The sequence below is a fragment of the Sabethes cyaneus genome, chromosome 3 (assembly GCF_943734655.1).
Source record: "Sabethes cyaneus chromosome 3, idSabCyanKW18_F2, whole genome shotgun sequence".
NCBI lineage: Eukaryota > Metazoa > Arthropoda > Insecta > Diptera > Culicidae > Sabethes > Sabethes cyaneus.
The window spans coordinates 74,483,565-74,500,609 of NC_071355.1; the positions used below are offsets into that span (position 1 = coordinate 74,483,565).

Consider the following 17,045-nt stretch of genomic DNA (forward strand, 5'->3'; position numbering starts at 1 on the left):
CATGATTTCTTTCTAATTTTCTTATTATGCCTGGTAGGCAAGGACAAAGAAAATAAATGATACTTTGCTTGATTAACTATGATTTATTAATGATATTTCAATTATTTTCTGTGTCTTATTGTAATTTAATTGTTCACAATAAAAGCTTTTGTGTGTGCATTATTTCCACAACGAGATTTAATGCATATTTTTTTCGGGGAAAGTTAGCTTTCTCGTGCAACAACTCATCTCAGGTAGAATCGGCCAAAATGGTTGCTGAGCAAATGCTCTCACTGAATGACGCGCAAGAACTCACCATGTCTCTGTGTAGAAAAAAAGAGCAAAGGTTCACAATTTGCCGATTGGAACAATTTATTCAGAAGAGCCTTTTTGGGTCCTCTTGGTTTAGTACTTTTCGGTTTTATTTTAAAGCTATAAATATTATGTAATCGAACTGAAAATGTTGGAATGTATCTTTCTTGAAAATGGAGTGATATCTTTCATTTCTAGAAAGGTTCAGTTGGAGAAAATCATGTTGAAGCGATTTATGATCTCCATTCCCACTTGTCTCGGGGCACCTTATTTGTTTTGTTTTAACAACTGGTTTTCAAAAATTGCAAAATTTCAATGACGCGTTGGTTTTATGCGATTGTCATACCAATATGCGCGAACAAATTTAATGCGCATATGCTGCACAACTACGTAAATGGTTGAATTATTTATTTGCATTATTTATTCTATCGGATATTTTTTTTGAGTCGCTATAAACCAAATCGATCAGGGTGGTATGACAGTAAATTTTTTCTGCTCATTGATATATATTTTCAAGTTAACAAAGCTGCTGGACTGATCTAGCTTTTTATCAGAGCATGCTTTATGCTTTATTGCTTTGTAGAATAAAGGGAAAAAAGCAAAGCTGTGGGCTTGAACGTCTTTCTAAGACTTGACCCTACTTTATCGACCGACTTGGCGGCCAGCTATTAGAGTACAGCACAGTTACGGGGCTAGTGCAAAAATCCTACTGACTCTACATATATCTGGCAGCACCGCCTAGCCGAGATTCGAACATACGGTGACTGGCTTGTCAGACCAGCATCGAACCTCGAAGCTAACTGGGCAGCCAGAACGAAGGGAAAATCTTCATTAAGTTATGACGCTTAAGGTCAAGTAGCGAAAAGCAAAAATGGTTGTATTGCTGCTTTCAGCAGAGCGCTACAAGACTACTTGAGAGTATAGCCTGATTCTTGAAACGGCTATAAAAACCTTCTAAAGAGTGGATTACTTGGCCGGAAAGCAGTTTTATAGCGATCATCAGAAAGTTCTAGTGGTGCTCATAGTTTTCCTAGCGGTTTTATGAAATTGGTCATAAAAACCACTAGAGGAGTGAAGGAGTGAAATTTAAAATACTGAAAGGCTTCGCCTTTACATCGGCTTTACTAGAACCTACTCTACATAATCGCCTGATCATATCATTACCTTATTTTTATCAACTTAGCCGTTCGATGTCACTATCGGGGAGTCGATTTTATTCAAAAAATATTGTAATAAAAACTTGAAAAATGGAACACACAACAGCTCAGTGCACGGCTAAAAACAAAACGAATTGACTAGACATTTACTGACAGTAAAATCACTAGCTTACAAGCAGTCCATTCGGTCATGTTTTTTTGTAGGAGAATGAACCACTGCGACCAATAATAGAGATCTATTGTGGTATATTCAGTCAAGTAACTCGACAGATTCATATAATACCAAAGTAGTCTCGTACAGCAATCTGTAAATTATAATTGCATTTCTAAAAAGGATTTGCTCGATAACTTTGAGAGACCTTGGCAAAATGGACCCCCCCAAAACCGAATATTTCCAGATGCGCTTAATGAATGAACGATGATTGAATCGAGAGTACGTAGCATAACAATAAGCTTGTCAGAGTACATTTATGGCAGTCAGTATGGCACGCAATATCTCTCTTTCCTTCTTTTTTCCGTTTACCAACATACTCCCACCGCCTCAGAAAACCATCACAAATAAAATGAAAATTAGCTTAACTAGCCTAAATAAGAAGGTTTTGCATCTGAGAATTATATTGCATTCTATAAGTTGTATTACACTCTGAGTCAAAAATTTCACTGAATACTGAGATTTGTTCTCAATTAAAATTCAGCATTATATTTTCACTTTTTTGCCGTTACTTTTTCAATTAAAGCACTTGCGAAACATAACATAGCTCTAAGATCGATAATTTAATAATGAAAATATCTAGGCAATTTCAAAATATGCGTTGAAAATATGCTAATAATATCCATTTTTAACCAGCCTCTCCATCCAAGATGTCACTAACAAAATGGAAGTGTTGTCTATAACCAGGCATTGAACTAGAAAACAAATCGGACTTTAGTCTTATATGATGAAAACTAGTGACCCCAAATGACGACAATATATAAAATAAGATGGTCACTACACGATCTCAGACGCTGTCCACGATGATGCTGACGAAATTCGTTTTCGCAGTGATGCACAATGCAGACTTTAAACAGCTTGCTAAGCAGAATTTTATTATGGCAACTGGGGAGGTGTTTCAAGCATTCGAAATTTCCTTATAAATATCTGGTTTGGCATGCTATCTCTATCTGTGGCTTGAAAGGTGACATATTTATTGCAACCGGAACCATTAAGCTGGAAATTTTCGTGAGCAAATGTTTGAAAAAGCACCCGCAGATTTTCTTAAAATAACACAATTGGTCCGTGCTGTTTTGGCCGGATTTGCCATTCTGCCATTACGAAGCTCGTGGAGTGTTCTGCCGCGAACAACGTGCAAGTGGTGCCCAAGGACAAGAGCCCTCCTAACACGTTACAGTTCTGCCTATTAGAGCTGACCCACAGACAAACAGACATAACACTCGTTTTCCATTCTTCGTACCGATTAAACCTTCATTTCAAATTTGGGCTTAGTTGGGAATGTCTCCGTTTTGGTCAAAGTGGCGCTTTTTGACGAAAGAAGGGGAATTCCCCATAAAAATACTTGCTCCTTCGAGGGATACCCATGTTGCTATTTGATATTTGGGAATGTCGATCATAGATGGTGCTAGTATTCAGGACAAATGTAAGGTACGATAATTTTTGTTGATTTTTCTTCCAAGAGTTATGTCTGTGGCTGAACCTTACAAAGAAAAAAAATTGATATTTCAATAGAAAATTGAATGAATAAACTTTTATGCATTATTGTTTGTTCAAATTTTAATTGTAATGCCCATTAGACCTAAGCCATGCCTATTGAACCTGGGCTCGAGATTGCAAACATTAGAAGCGAAATGGCGCGGACCAGAGTGTTATAACTGGACCTTGCGTCCTTTCAAAATAACGCGAAATGATTGGAATTCCTTCGCTGTCTCTGGTGCATTACTTCAGTGAATTGAAATTGTTTGAATCATGTTCAAGGACAAGTATAGAACACTAGGATGATGCAGAGTTATCTTTCGACTAATCCCTTGCTGGAATAAATAAAAAAAATCGGGCCCGGGTCGGGTTCGGGTTTGGAAAATATGAAACCCGGCCATCTTTATTGAATATCTCGAATGCTGCAAGTCTTCATGCTGTACAGCTCTGTGGTCTTGTGCGAATCGTGAATCCAAAAGCCGGATGTATATTACTGCGCTGTGGTGAATCGTACACATCGGCCTAGCTTCACTGGTAAATCTGCTACTAAGCAGATGTAAATTTACAAATACTGACCTTGCTTTGTGAAATCTAATCGAATATCGATCACTGGAATGCCGTATTTCCATTAGTACGGCTGGTGCAATTAACTTAAACGAGAACTCTCCACTGTATGAGTGATGCACTCGGTGAACACCTAAAAATTAACTTGTTGCGAACCTGCGAATATTGTCGAGCGCAAGAATTCGCAGTGGTTCAGGCTCCTATAAAAAAAGAATACCCAGCTAGCACCAACTCGTATATCAATGTACGATAACTATCGTAAATATCTCCTAACAAACTCGAAATCGTAACTAAAGCTGGATAAAGTGGGATCAAGTTGGTTTTTTGTCGTATATAATGATAATGACTGACATACATACGATTTTCAGCACAAAATCGTAGAGTATTACGGAGCTACTCGCGCTTAATCGGATATTATCGTATATAAATACTTATACAGTCGTAACGCTCAAAATTATTCGTAATCACGTATATCGCCTTCAGAATATGCCATGTACGGATATGCCAATTTTGCGCATGAAATACGATTTATTTAGCATGCATACCTGTACGTAATGCTGATTTTTACCTTTTTTATACATATGAAAATGCTAGCTGGGTAATTTGTTAGTGGAACGAGAACAATAGAAGTTTCAATAGATAGATAGTAAAACGATAGAGTACTTTGAAGTAAAGAGTGTCGCTGAACTCACTGTCGATCTTAAGTAAAGTACGCTCAAAACTGAAGATTGGTCTTATCCATTAAGGCAGGAACGTGGAACTTCAAAGTTAGGTTCTCGATACGATTCTTCACCTGTACCAATCTACTCATCTACTCGCCATGAACCCCCCAACTGATTTTCATTTTAAGAATGAATGTTTGAATGTTTCTTGTAGCATTTTTTCTCAGCTTTCCAATGGTGGTCTTAAAATGAAAATCGGTTGGGGGGTTCATGGTGAAAACGGCGATTTATTGATAAAATCCAATATGGCGACCAAATCCAAGATGACCGCCAAAAATGTTTTACTCCATCTGAAAGTCCTGTTCTTCTTTACAAAACCGGGCCGTTTTTTAGTTGTTTCATGGCAAATTTATGAAATATCACATGATAGATCTTAAGGTTTGCTCAAAATTCAACATTTTTACCTGTTAGGCCCCTTGGCGAACGAGGGGTCCACTATTTCGAGGTATCAAAAGTGTAATTCTTATTTTTTAACCATTTTCAACCAATTAAGCACAAAAGTTTCAATATTTGAAGACCTCGTGTCAGTAGTGGCCCCGTTTCAGCGAGAATTACTCAGGTGTTTGTCCAAGATTTTTTTCACGTCGTTCGAGTTCCATTCTGTCCTGCTCCGCTACGGGGTGCAATATTTTGACGAAACTTGCACCAGTTGTTCTTCATAAACTTGTAAACAAAGTTATGTCAAATGGTTCCGGCTCCTACCACAAGTGGTGTACCGATGACGCACGAGGGGTGTCCAGGTTTAATTTTAGATATGTATTTCGCCCCCCTACTAACACAGTTGTTATAAAGTTGTTATGGATATTCTTATATGGCAAATTCTGGTTATAAATAGGTTGTGTCATCAAAATTGTGTTGCTGGGGCTTCATCAGTGTCTGTTTTAAATGGTTTAAAATAAATAGTCGAAACGTCGGAGCGAATTGGAAAAGCCAGTTTTAATTTCCGCAACAGACTGAAAAGGTCAGAAAAGGCACAGTAAAAACTTCATAGGTAACCAACACTGCTCTAAAAACTATTCTTTCCTCATGCTGATGCTGTTGTTGACACCGTCTGACCGTCCGCTATTTCCTTTAAGTTGGTAATATTCAGCGATGAAAGTGCTATTTTTGAACGAATTTTGATATTTATCGTCAGTTGATGAAAGCAAAAGCCAACAGGTGCATCGTCATCGATAGAGGCGAACAATAGTTTTTGTTCGGAGAGAATGAAAATCCATTCAAATATTAGTTTTTTCATGAAATCTGGGACAATTGTTGCAAAGAAAACAGAAAGCTCTGAGACGCTAAAGCAAAGCACTAAAAGGAACTACAAAGAGGATCAAGTAGAAACCTGGTCGTAATAACATTTGTTTGTAAACTGAAAATCAGTGTATGTGCATTATTAAAATATGGTTTGGATTTCCTATTTAAGACAGAATTTAATATCTCCTTAATGCGATCGTTGTAAGATAGTTTATTTTAGACGTGTTTCCTTAATATGGACTTTGTTAGTAAGTTATTTATTGAAATGCATTTCACAGTGGAGAGGTATTGTGAACTGGTCCCAAGATTGAAACTTGAGGCACAGCTGTTCAAATAAACGATGCATAAAATCCTGAATTGCGATAAGCAACCTGCAGAGCTCGAATGAATTATTGTTTTCAATTTTGTGTGCGTTTATTGGAACATTAAAATTTAACAGTATTCAAAAGAACCATATGTTACCTTTCCACACATGTTGCTATGCAACCGATATATGTTATTACTTTCAATCATTCAGGAGATTTTTTGTTTCACCTTTCACCCGCTACCATTATCATTCCATTATTACCAACCGTATTGCACTAACCATCATACCGATAGTTTCCTCGGCCAGTTATAGATGCAATTGAGCGCCTTATTGCTCTGACCAGTAAGGCGAAATATGCAATCACGACATAGGTTTGAAGTGGCTCGTTTGTATGTTTTTTTCTTTCCTTCTCTCCCGTTGACTGTAAATTGACAACCGGTAATAATGCTTATTGCCATCGATTACGACTCTGTCGCGCAATCCGTTTCTTGTCAGCGAAATTTATCTAAACTGCCCGCCGCTGGCTGTCGCTGTGCGGCCGTCCGGCTGTCCGGCTGTCCGAGATCGGGCAGGCATCTGCAAATGCAAGGGGTTCAGTCGAGCCTGTGGCCTGCCTGACAGGACAGGCAGCAGTGTGGGCAGTAAATCGGCGCCATTCGGTAGCATATTAAAAGGCTAAACCATGCGGTGCGATCAAGTTGCAGCAGCGCAGCGGCCCCAGTAAAGCGGGATCGCCTACATACTCAGCATATGTTAACGATAAAAATCCGTAAAACATTAATCTTGTCCTTGGTTAGTTTGTGGTGTGTGAATTTCAGTGATTCTAGGAATTTCAACGTTCAGTTTGCGGGGTATTTTATGGAAATTCGATTATTGCATCACCTAGTAAACTGGATAATTATTATCAGCTTTGCTTGCGTGGGAGTCATCTGTTTGAGCTCTGTTAGAAACCATGGTTTTTCGGAAAATATATTTCACGGTCAATGTTTGAGATGTACAGCGGTGAATGACGGTTATGGTGTGGGATTAAATCATCGCTAAATCAAGCTATTACTTAGCACCGCTCTATCCACGTCAGCCAACAAGCTTCTTCTAGTGCAGAGTCTCACTCACGACGAGGCGTGATGGTGACGATGGCAACGGACAGGATGCCATTGATGATAGCTGTTCGATCGGTTCGCCTAACATGGCAGTCAATTTAAACAGTGTAAACACAGTACTTGTTTGCTTTTCGTATTCGACGGACAGTTTTATTCATAAATAAACAACTGAGCTATGCTTTACGTTAAAATTTGTAGTCTATGATACAGTAGTAACATTTATAGAGGTTATTTTACTTGAAAACTTGAAGTGGCTGGCATGGTTGAAATCTGGAAAGATTGTCGTTTTGGACCGGGCGGCTTGTTCACCGGATTCACATCCGTTTAAGAACATCTGCGGAATAATGGTTCGACAGATCTATGCTGATAAGCGTCAATTTTCAACAAATATTCGGTAGCATATTAATATGCTATTCCTCAGCCATAAGAAGAAATCGAGCTGACAACACTGCAGAAATTGATCCACAGTATAATCAAACGTATCTTTAAACTACCAGATAGTGATTATTAAAAATAAAAAAATTAGCTGCCCATGCATGGACGATGGAATAATGCCAGTGTTTCGTCTGTTTGTCTTTAATTATTCAATCTTCTAAATCCATGTAAACCAACCACCGATAATCGTCTAAGAAGTAAGGTCGTGCAGACAGTTATTATACGCATAATTTTCCGTATTTATATACGCGCAAGGAGCCTCCAATAGCTATGACTACAACGCACCTTTGAAAAAAGTTACCTTTGATTTCTTTACTGATTACTTCTGATTACCATTTATTTTTGGTAAACTTGCTTTTGGGGTTACTAAAATTTACTGATTACCAATTGTTACTAAAGATTATCATTGATTATTGTATTGATTTAAGACGTAAATGATTACGGAAGTAATCTATAATTGCTACGCAATTATACACCGTACTGGAAACCTCTTGCGCACACGCGATTTGTTGTTACTGTTGGTGCATTTCTCACTCTTCGGTTGTAGAGTTGTTCAAACTGGGGGAAAACTAACCACTAACACAACCACAAATTAGCAATCTCTACTCTAGCCAAATCAACGGAGCACGGATACCCTTTTGCTACTGTAAGCTTCCGTATGCTTACAGGGTGAGTAGTAATAACTGTCAGTGAAGTTAATGGTAAAAAAATAAGACGTTCGCATAAACTTTAATTTTGAGTGTATTGCGCGTGTATATATCCATAAGTGTATATATCCATAACATTTGTCTTATATTAGTCTAATTCGAATCTTTCTCCTTTTGCTTTAATTACCAGTCACAATCGTTGTTGAAAAGCGTTGCAACTGGCATGCGCGTGATAACCCGAGGCATTTCATCTCAAATCTTCTCCAAACGTTGCTAGTTTGCCTAGCATATAACCCCATGTGTACAAGTCGAGAGGATTCAAATCAGACGAAGAGGCAGACTACTCTTTCGATGAAATTAAATCCGCAAAATTATCCTTACACCAAGCTTGTGTAGCTTTCGCCTGGTGAGATGGGGCAGAATCTTGTTGGAAGCACTTTTTGACGATTTTGACGAAGCAATGGTTCTTTAAAACATTAGCGATGTAGGTAATATTTAGTCAGTGCTGATTTTAACAGTAGGTTCCATGATCAGCAATGGAGAAACATTCTGGAACCTTTGAACAGCCAGTTTGTCCTAAGGATTGTCAGAAAGATGTGCTCTACATATTTGATCATTTTTGTTGGTTGTGGTGGTAGCAGGTACATTTTTTTGTCTGAAAACAGTATTTCACAATCACCGTGCCGCTTGAGAAGCTGCCGACCTGTATTGACCCTTCCTTGCAACCTTCCGTTTTCAGTCAACCCGTGTACCCGTTATTTTTTGTATGGAATCAATCGAAGATTATGTTTCAAAATATTCTTCATGGTGGACTGTGAAATTCCTCGTTCCTTGGCCATCTTACGTCCAGACTGATCTGGTTTCCGTCGAATTCGCTGTCTTACTCGATTGACGGTTTCCGGTGCCTTTCCAGTGTGTTTACGGCCAGGTTTGGGGAGTATTTTCCAAGAACCGGTTTCCTTGTATCGCTTGATGGTACGAAAGATTAACCTTTCATTTATTCCGAGTGGCTTCTGCATCTTTAAAATATCCCAGATTTATCACAAGTTCCCTTTTTGCGTCTTCCGTAAGCAAAGTTACTGTCTCAAATCCGTAGAAGACTACCGGTCTGATTAGCGTTTTGTACATCGTCACCTTTGTGCGGCGGCATATGCTCCCAGATCGAAGCATCTTGCGGAGGGAGAAGTAGGCAAGATTTCCAGCTTGAATGCGTCGTTGGATCTCCTTACTCGTATTGTTGTCGGCGGTGACCAGAGATCTCAAATATACGAACTCATCAACCAGTTCTTCGTTGTCAATAGTCACTGGCCGTGGGAAAGCAAACGTTGCTTTCTCTGGAGCCTCTTCGTACCACATATTTGGTTTTCGACGCATTGATTTGCAACCCTATCCTCCTAGCTCTCCTAGTTTTTCGTCCGACGTAGTTTGCCTCCGCCGTCCAAGGTTTCTAGGTTCTAGGGTTCTTACTGAAGATCGTTCCTCTCGTTTCTGTGTCCGCTCGCCGGATCACACCTTCAATAGCGATATTGAATAACATACAGGACAGTCCATTCCCTTGCCGCAACCCCCTGCGCGATTCGAAAGGACTCGAGAGTGTCCCCGAAACGCACACGTAGCAAATCACTCCCTCCAGGGTAACTTTGCTCAACCGCGTCAGTTTGTCCGGGAAACCGTACATTATCTGCCATAGCTGTTCTCGTTCAACTGCATCGTATGCTGCCTTGAAATCCACGAAAATATGATGCGTGGGCATGTTGTATTCTCGACACTTCTGGAGGATTTATCGGAGAGTAAAAATTGGACCCGTAGTATCACGGGCCCACATAAAGCCCGCCTGATACTGTCCTACGAATTCTCTTGCTGTTGGGGATAGACGACGTAACAAAATCTGGAAGAGCACCGTATAGGCGGCGTTGACCAACATGATGCCGCAGTAATTACAGCAATCTAGCCGGTCGCTTTTTTGTAGATGGCACAGACTACACCTTCCATCCACTCCTCCGGTAGTTTCTCCTCCTCCCAAATCCTAGAAATTATCCAATGAATTAGTATTATAATCAAATAAAATAGTTCTTGATCTCCAATTCATATTTTGACATTTAATTTCATATACCATTAAAGATAATCCCAGAAACCATTAAAGATCTCAGAATTTTATGCATATCTTCCTCGTTCCTTCATTATGTGAGAAAACGCAGACGTAACCCTAATAACAATGCGAGTCTTATTACACTTTTCTCGTAATTTTTTTTGGCCAATTTCGGTAATAAAAACCATCATAAGTGTAAAATAAATTGTTACTTGGGAAGTTTCGTTACTTAGTTTATGAGGTGCTGGAAAAGGGAGATTGTTTTTATTGCACATTAAATCATCTTTATCTAGTAGTAGAAGATTAAAGAAATGCAGCGTTACCAGCATTGTTACAATGATAAGCAACACTGACTGGGACGACATAAACATACCTGATTAGTTGGTTGGTGAGGGTGTCCACGATAAAATTGCAACACATTCAAATTGCTCTGGTTTTTGAACCGTAGGATAAAATTATTTGAAATTTTGAGTGGAGGAAGGTCGGCTTGCATTGTTTAAAACTTAGCAAAATGGCGTCGAAATAACAGCTCGTTCGCGAAAAAATTCTGCACGAGTACATCGAAGATAATAATCTATCACATCGTGCCATCGGTAAAAAGTCGGGAGTGCCGAATTCTACGGTTTCTCCTGTCATAAAATGTCGCCAAGTAAGCCAAGATGCGGAGAAAAAAGTAGTCCATATATAGTTTGCCATTTTTTCTTTCTTCAAAGTTTCAATGTTTTTGTAATCCGTAAGGCTTTGAGCTACAGACGAGTATATTTTCTGAACAGCTGATTCAAATACTTTTTATTTGTAACCGAAATCATTGATATCGGTTCAGTGGTTCAAGAGTTATGAAGTAAACTCGGAAAGCATGACGATTTTTGTGGCCACTCTAACTCAGAAAAGTAAAAGAAAAGTCTAGTAAAAAATATGGGTCCAAAAATTTTCGACTAGCAACAAACACACCAAATTTGAACAAAATCGGAGCACTTTTACAGTTGCTCCTTTTCCTATTAATACATTCTCAGGTTTTCAGTACAAGTTGTCGGGTAAAACAAGGCAAAATATTCCCTTACGCGACATTTCAGTGAAAATCTTGATCGTCTTTCGATCTTCTGATTTTTTAAACCTGCATAGCAGGCAAGCCTTCTTCAAAATCTCTGGTAAAAGCATTGAATTGACATTTGCATGTAATACAAAATCCTTGAGTAAAATAGAGTAAATCAAACTTCTAGATTCAGTGTTATGTTATATTAAAATAAATTGTTCATATAACTTTTTCCTAAAGTTCTTCTACTTTTCTTACCATAGAATCTCAAGAGAGAGTTTGCGCAAAATTCTTTCAAAACTATTAGAAAATAGGGGTAAATGGGGCACAATCGGCTACTTCTCGTCATTTCCGCGCGTTGAGACCATCACCAATTGATTTTTCGTGATTTTTTACCGAGAAAACTCACTTTTTACCCCTTAAAAACAGAGGCAATAAAAAGTTCCGTTTTGTTTGTCGATTCTGCCCACTGTGCACTGCATAGAGTCTCAGTGTTTCAACAAGATAAAATTTTTCTCTTAATTTTTTCACGTAGCGTAGCTCGCCACCCATGAACCAATGAGGCACTCAAATTTTTCTCTTGATTCCACATAAAAAATTAAGTTATTTTCCCAAAATACCTTGTAAAAAGAAAAGAAAACGAGAAACATTATGGCGTTGGAAGTTGGGATAAAAATGCAAAAAGGAAAATCTGAAGAAAAAATATTTGGTAGCTCTTCCTCTAAAATTAATACATTTTGAAGGCTTTCTAAGGTAATTTTTCTCAAAATGTAAAAATACGTATAAATTAAAAAGAAGAAATATGATAAAAACGACTTTTTTTAAGAAAAGAATTATCCCATTGTAGCATTTGTGTAATAAAAAGCAAACCACGTAAATAAAAAGCGTGAGTAAAGGCTCTAGCAACATTTTCGAGTCCGATTTTTTTCGTGTTTAACCTTTACACACTTACCTGAAGTACACTCTAAAAAATCGACACGTCGAATTCACGTGAAAAATCATGTAAAGTTCTGTATAGCAATTTACATGAACTTCAGGTGCTAGTTAATGGGAAAGTTTATAAAATTTACCGGAATCACACGTAAACTGGTTAGTATGAGTGCAGGTTACCAATAATTCACGTGTACGTGAAAAGTGCGATGGATGAGAATTACTTATATGTTTTCATGTAAACTTGATGTGCCGATTTTTTTTAGTTAAGTAAGCACCAACAAGGGTACACATTAGTCTAGGTAACGTTATATATTAAATTCGTTTGCCTGCACTGATCGGTAGCTCAAGTGAATCAACTGGCCAGCAATATCTGTTCCGCATCTGACTATCACTGCTTAATTTTGTCTTATCGGGTGCGGTTCTATCGTGTTTTGTTGTACCTTTTCCGAGATTGTTGCAGCTGCGATAACGTGAATCGGAAAATGAAAGCTGCCTTTTAAGCGTCCAACAAATCGTTCGCTGATGTATTCTGGAAAAAATCGTCGGAAGTGCCCAGTTCGTATAAGTGCGTGTCGTTAGGAAATCGTGAAAAAAAAAATATAAGGCAATTCAAACTTTTCGCCATATTTCATTTGTGTTTTTTTGTGGAATTTTTCAGAACAGGTAGTTTAGTTCCAGCCGTTCTTCTTGATTGTATACATCATAAACTCGTTTATTTTTTATACTCAAAAAACAGAAGATCTTGAGTTTGAGCGTCTAGCGTTACTTCAGTAGTTTGCAGAACATTCTGATTTAATCAAGAATAAATTTTATACTAAATGCCCCATCCTAAAGCATAATTGTTTACTCATTACATTTTTTCATTTTTTCTTCCAGCTGGCAACAGGGACGCAAATTTGCAGAAACAGACCAGGCCATCTTCAGCTAATAAAGGTAGGTGTTATCAAACGTTTATATTGCTTCTATTCCCTATAATTATTCAGATAAAAAACGGTATTTTTGATTTCCATATTGATCTTTTGGAATAATTTGAATAATCATTTATCTCACGAAAATACCGCTAGTTATCATCATTCTTTGTACTAGTTTTTTACGAAAAAGTTTTTTTCTTGAACATCTGCTTCTGTACAAATTACTGCCTGTTTCACTCTACACAGGCAGCCGCCGTCCACATTCTGTAGCACATACCTTACATTGGTTTGCCTGCGTGGGCGAGGATATCGATATTAATGGGTTCAATGATGAAGGTACCGGTCGGCAAGTGTGGTTCTTCGCTGTGTTGTGTTAAACGTGTGCACACACTAAACTGCAAAAGCTTGTGTCGAAATGCCCTGAGTGCATTCATGAGTGCATGCATAAAGATTAACCGTTTGTTTAATTGTACAGTCAAAACTAATGAGCATGAAATAGTGTGGTTTTATCCTATACTAATGATATAAATTATCAAGCGACTTTGAGCAGGGACAACTTTTCGATCATCTTCATAAACATTAATCTACACAACCGTAAAAGGAATCTTAATTGCACCGGGGGCAAATGAGTTCAAGCAAAAGACGTCTCAAATGAGTTAAATACCTTTATTATATCATCGTGAAGCTCCAGTTGTTTATTTTGATTTGGATGTAAATTTAACATACTTGATACTATGACTAAATAAGTCATTAACAATGTAATAAATCTGTGATAAACAACTTTAGTGCCTAGATTTCGTAACACTGCCAATTACAAAAAAAAAACGTTAAAGAAAGGTTATTATAACCATTATCGAATTGAATCGAAATTTACATAACGCATGCAATATTACATATAATTGACGAAAGTGTCGATTTAAATCAAATATCATTTTCATTTTTCATATCTTCAGGTCTTGTTCCGCAATAGAACTACTAAAAACATGTCCGGTTTCACAAATTTATTCTACCATTTCCTTCATCTATTGGGAAGACTACCGTTAAAAAATATTAATACCTGACGTTATTACAAGTCATGCTAAAAACATGAAGTTGATACTACCACCTTTAATAGTATCAGTCGTTTCCGATTTTATTAGCAATTTAGATACTATTTAAAATAATATCACAGGAAATGTCCGATGGCACGTACATCGAACCAGTAATAAGGACATTTTTAGAGTAGATTTATGTTGACTCATACGCTTTGTTCATACAAACATGTGTAACACGTATATATGTTTGGAATGAATTAAATTTCGCGTGAAAAATTGATGGAGGAATTTCATGGGTCAGTACCAGTACTTTCCTGGTTGCATCACATCGATGTACGAGGAAAATGAATCTTTATTGCACGTACACCAAAGGCAAATGAGTTTAAACAGACGACCTCTCAAATGAGTTAAAAGCCTTTGATACAGCTTTTTTTTAACCTTTGATTGATACAATTGAGGAACACTAGTGTTTTTTTTTTATTTTGAGCTGGTTACTATTTATGTTACTATTTATGACTAAATAAGTCATCAACACTTAGTAAATCTATGGTGATCAACTTTAGTGCCTTGGTTCCGTAAGGTTGGCATTTACAAAGAAACATTGAAGAAAAGGTGTTATATAATCATGATCGAATTGAATCGAAATTTACATAGTTCGTACATTTAAACAATGTATCATGCTCGGGTTAATAATAAATCAACTCGTAAATTTTCAATCCAATAACGCATGCAATGTGAAATATAATTGACGGAAAAGTGACTGAAGTCACACATGTTCTTTTATCCCATATTTATGACTACTGCGGCTGTCTATTCGAACTATTTGATTCCTAGTTCCAGTTTAAGTATTAACATATTGTCTGAATCTCATTGACTAAACCAACTGTAGCTCTTCTGATGTATAAAAGAGGCGGAAATCCAAACTCGTTATTGAATTGAATTGATTTCTATAATTTTCTACATTAGACGTAATACCTTTCTGAAAAATGAGTGTAACGTGTGCTTTTTTTTAATCGATCTGGAAATTTCCCTTCAATCACTGCGCACTCCGCTAGATGTTTATTACCTTTTTACGCCAATAAATATTTTGTACTTTTCGTGTGTTTTTTGACGCGAAAACACTTTGAACTATTGCAGTTATTAATTTTATAAGTTTGTGATGCGTGACGTGTGAAGCGCGTGAGAAATACTGCAACTTATAAAAATCAGGAAAGAAGCAAACATAATTATTTTATATTTCTATCCGCGATGCAACTTCATACAAACCTAATAATCATATCAACGAGTGGCAAATTTGTTAATCTTCCAAGTCTGCATAAGGGTTTTACAATAAATAACGAGAACGTGCTACTAAAGCCACAACAACAAGTACTGATACCTAATACCTGCATAAGGTTTGCCTTATTTATTGGTAAAATCTAATATATAAGTGCTTTGTCTGTAACCAAAACCAATCCCCTGACAGGATGCCATATTTTCGGGGTAAGAATCACTCTCTACATTCCCCTGTACACAGCTACAACTAATACATGAACCACCTAAACTATAGCTGGCGTAAGCACCTTATGAACACTTCCGGAAAAGAAGGAGTACAAAATTGGTGTTAACGATTCGTGATACTACAATTTACAGTAGCCTGGTTAAAACCCCAGTGCTCCCGTCTATTTCAAACAACAGTACGCACAGCATTCGATGTTTATATGCAAGCACTCTCTTTTGACTTGTTGATAGAGACTACTAATTTGTGATTGTATTAGTGGTTTGTTTGCCCCTGGTTTGAAAAACTCGACAACAGCACAGTGGGAAACCCACCAACACCTATTACAAATCGCGTGTGCGCAAGGGGTATCCAGTGAGGCGTATTTTGTATTCATTTACGTCTTAAATACGTAACCGTAACCACGGTTAAGTCCTAGCAGCACAGAACCGGGGGCCCTTACTGTATCAAGAATTCCTCTTGGTCCTTGGTCTCTTGGTTCCTCTTGTACTTGGTCCTCAGCTACACGCCGCCACTTTGTTGAGCATTTCGACACACGCAATCCGGCTTCAACCTAACCGAGCCGTTTGTTGAGTTGGGCTCTTCTATTCCTGGTGCCGATGGAGTAGGGTATTGTCGTTATCGTTGGGCCACTGTTATGGTCGGGCCATCACGATTTTACAGTTTTAGTAACTCATGTTATCTATGCTGTGATAGCTAACTTTTCACAATATTGTGAGTTTCAATTGTGTATTCAAAACACCCATACTGAATTCGGTGACTAAATCTTACAAAAAAAAATTTCCAGGCGCAATGAACTTTTCTTCAAGAAATGATTCATGAAATGCAATTATCGAGATAAATTTTGAAAATGTATGAATGTATGAATGTATAAATGAAGTGTGTTGTGCTGCACACGAAGACTATAGAAAAATCCCCTGCAGTAAGGTGTTTGGGAAGGCTAAGGTGAAATACTAGAAAAGTACACTCAAAAAAATCAGCACGTCAAGTTTACGTGAAAACATAGGTAATTCTCATCCATCAAACTTTTCATGTAACATTCACGTGAATTGTTGGTAACTCGCGCTCATACTAACCAGTGTACGTGCGATCCCAGTAAATTTTATCAATTTTCCCATTAACTAGTACATGAAGTTCACGTAAGTTGCTGTACAGAAGTTTACATGATTTTTCACGTGGATGCGACCTGTCGATTTATTTGAGTGTACTATTTGTAAAGATCGGGCCACTTGAGTAGTCATGATTGGGCCACCATAATTTTAAGCGCAGAAGCACAATAATCGCTAGAGAATGTCAGTCACGTAAAATATGATGAAATAAAGCAAAATTAATACGATAAAAAACTATATTTTTGCTGTTTTTTCATAATAGTTGTACATTTCGGAAAAGGCGATT

The 17,045-nt window shown here is 37.6% G+C and overlaps 1 protein-coding gene across 16 annotated transcripts in view; it reads left to right on the forward strand.

Annotated features, from left to right (window-relative positions):
- Positions 1 to 17,045, forward strand: part of LOC128744355 (MAP7 domain-containing protein 2) — a 366,494-nt gene that overhangs the window by 300,325 nt on the left and 49,124 nt on the right. For all 16 annotated transcript variants that reach the window (XR_008412384.1, XR_008412385.1, XM_053841301.1 and 13 more), the window contains one exon: positions 13,084 to 13,140. Coding sequence is in view for 14 of the 16 variants with exons in the window: in XM_053841301.1 (XP_053697276.1) it covers positions 13,084 to 13,140 (57 nt within the window). In the remaining 2 variants the exon portion in view is untranslated. The remainder of the gene's footprint in view (positions 1 to 13,083; positions 13,141 to 17,045) is intronic.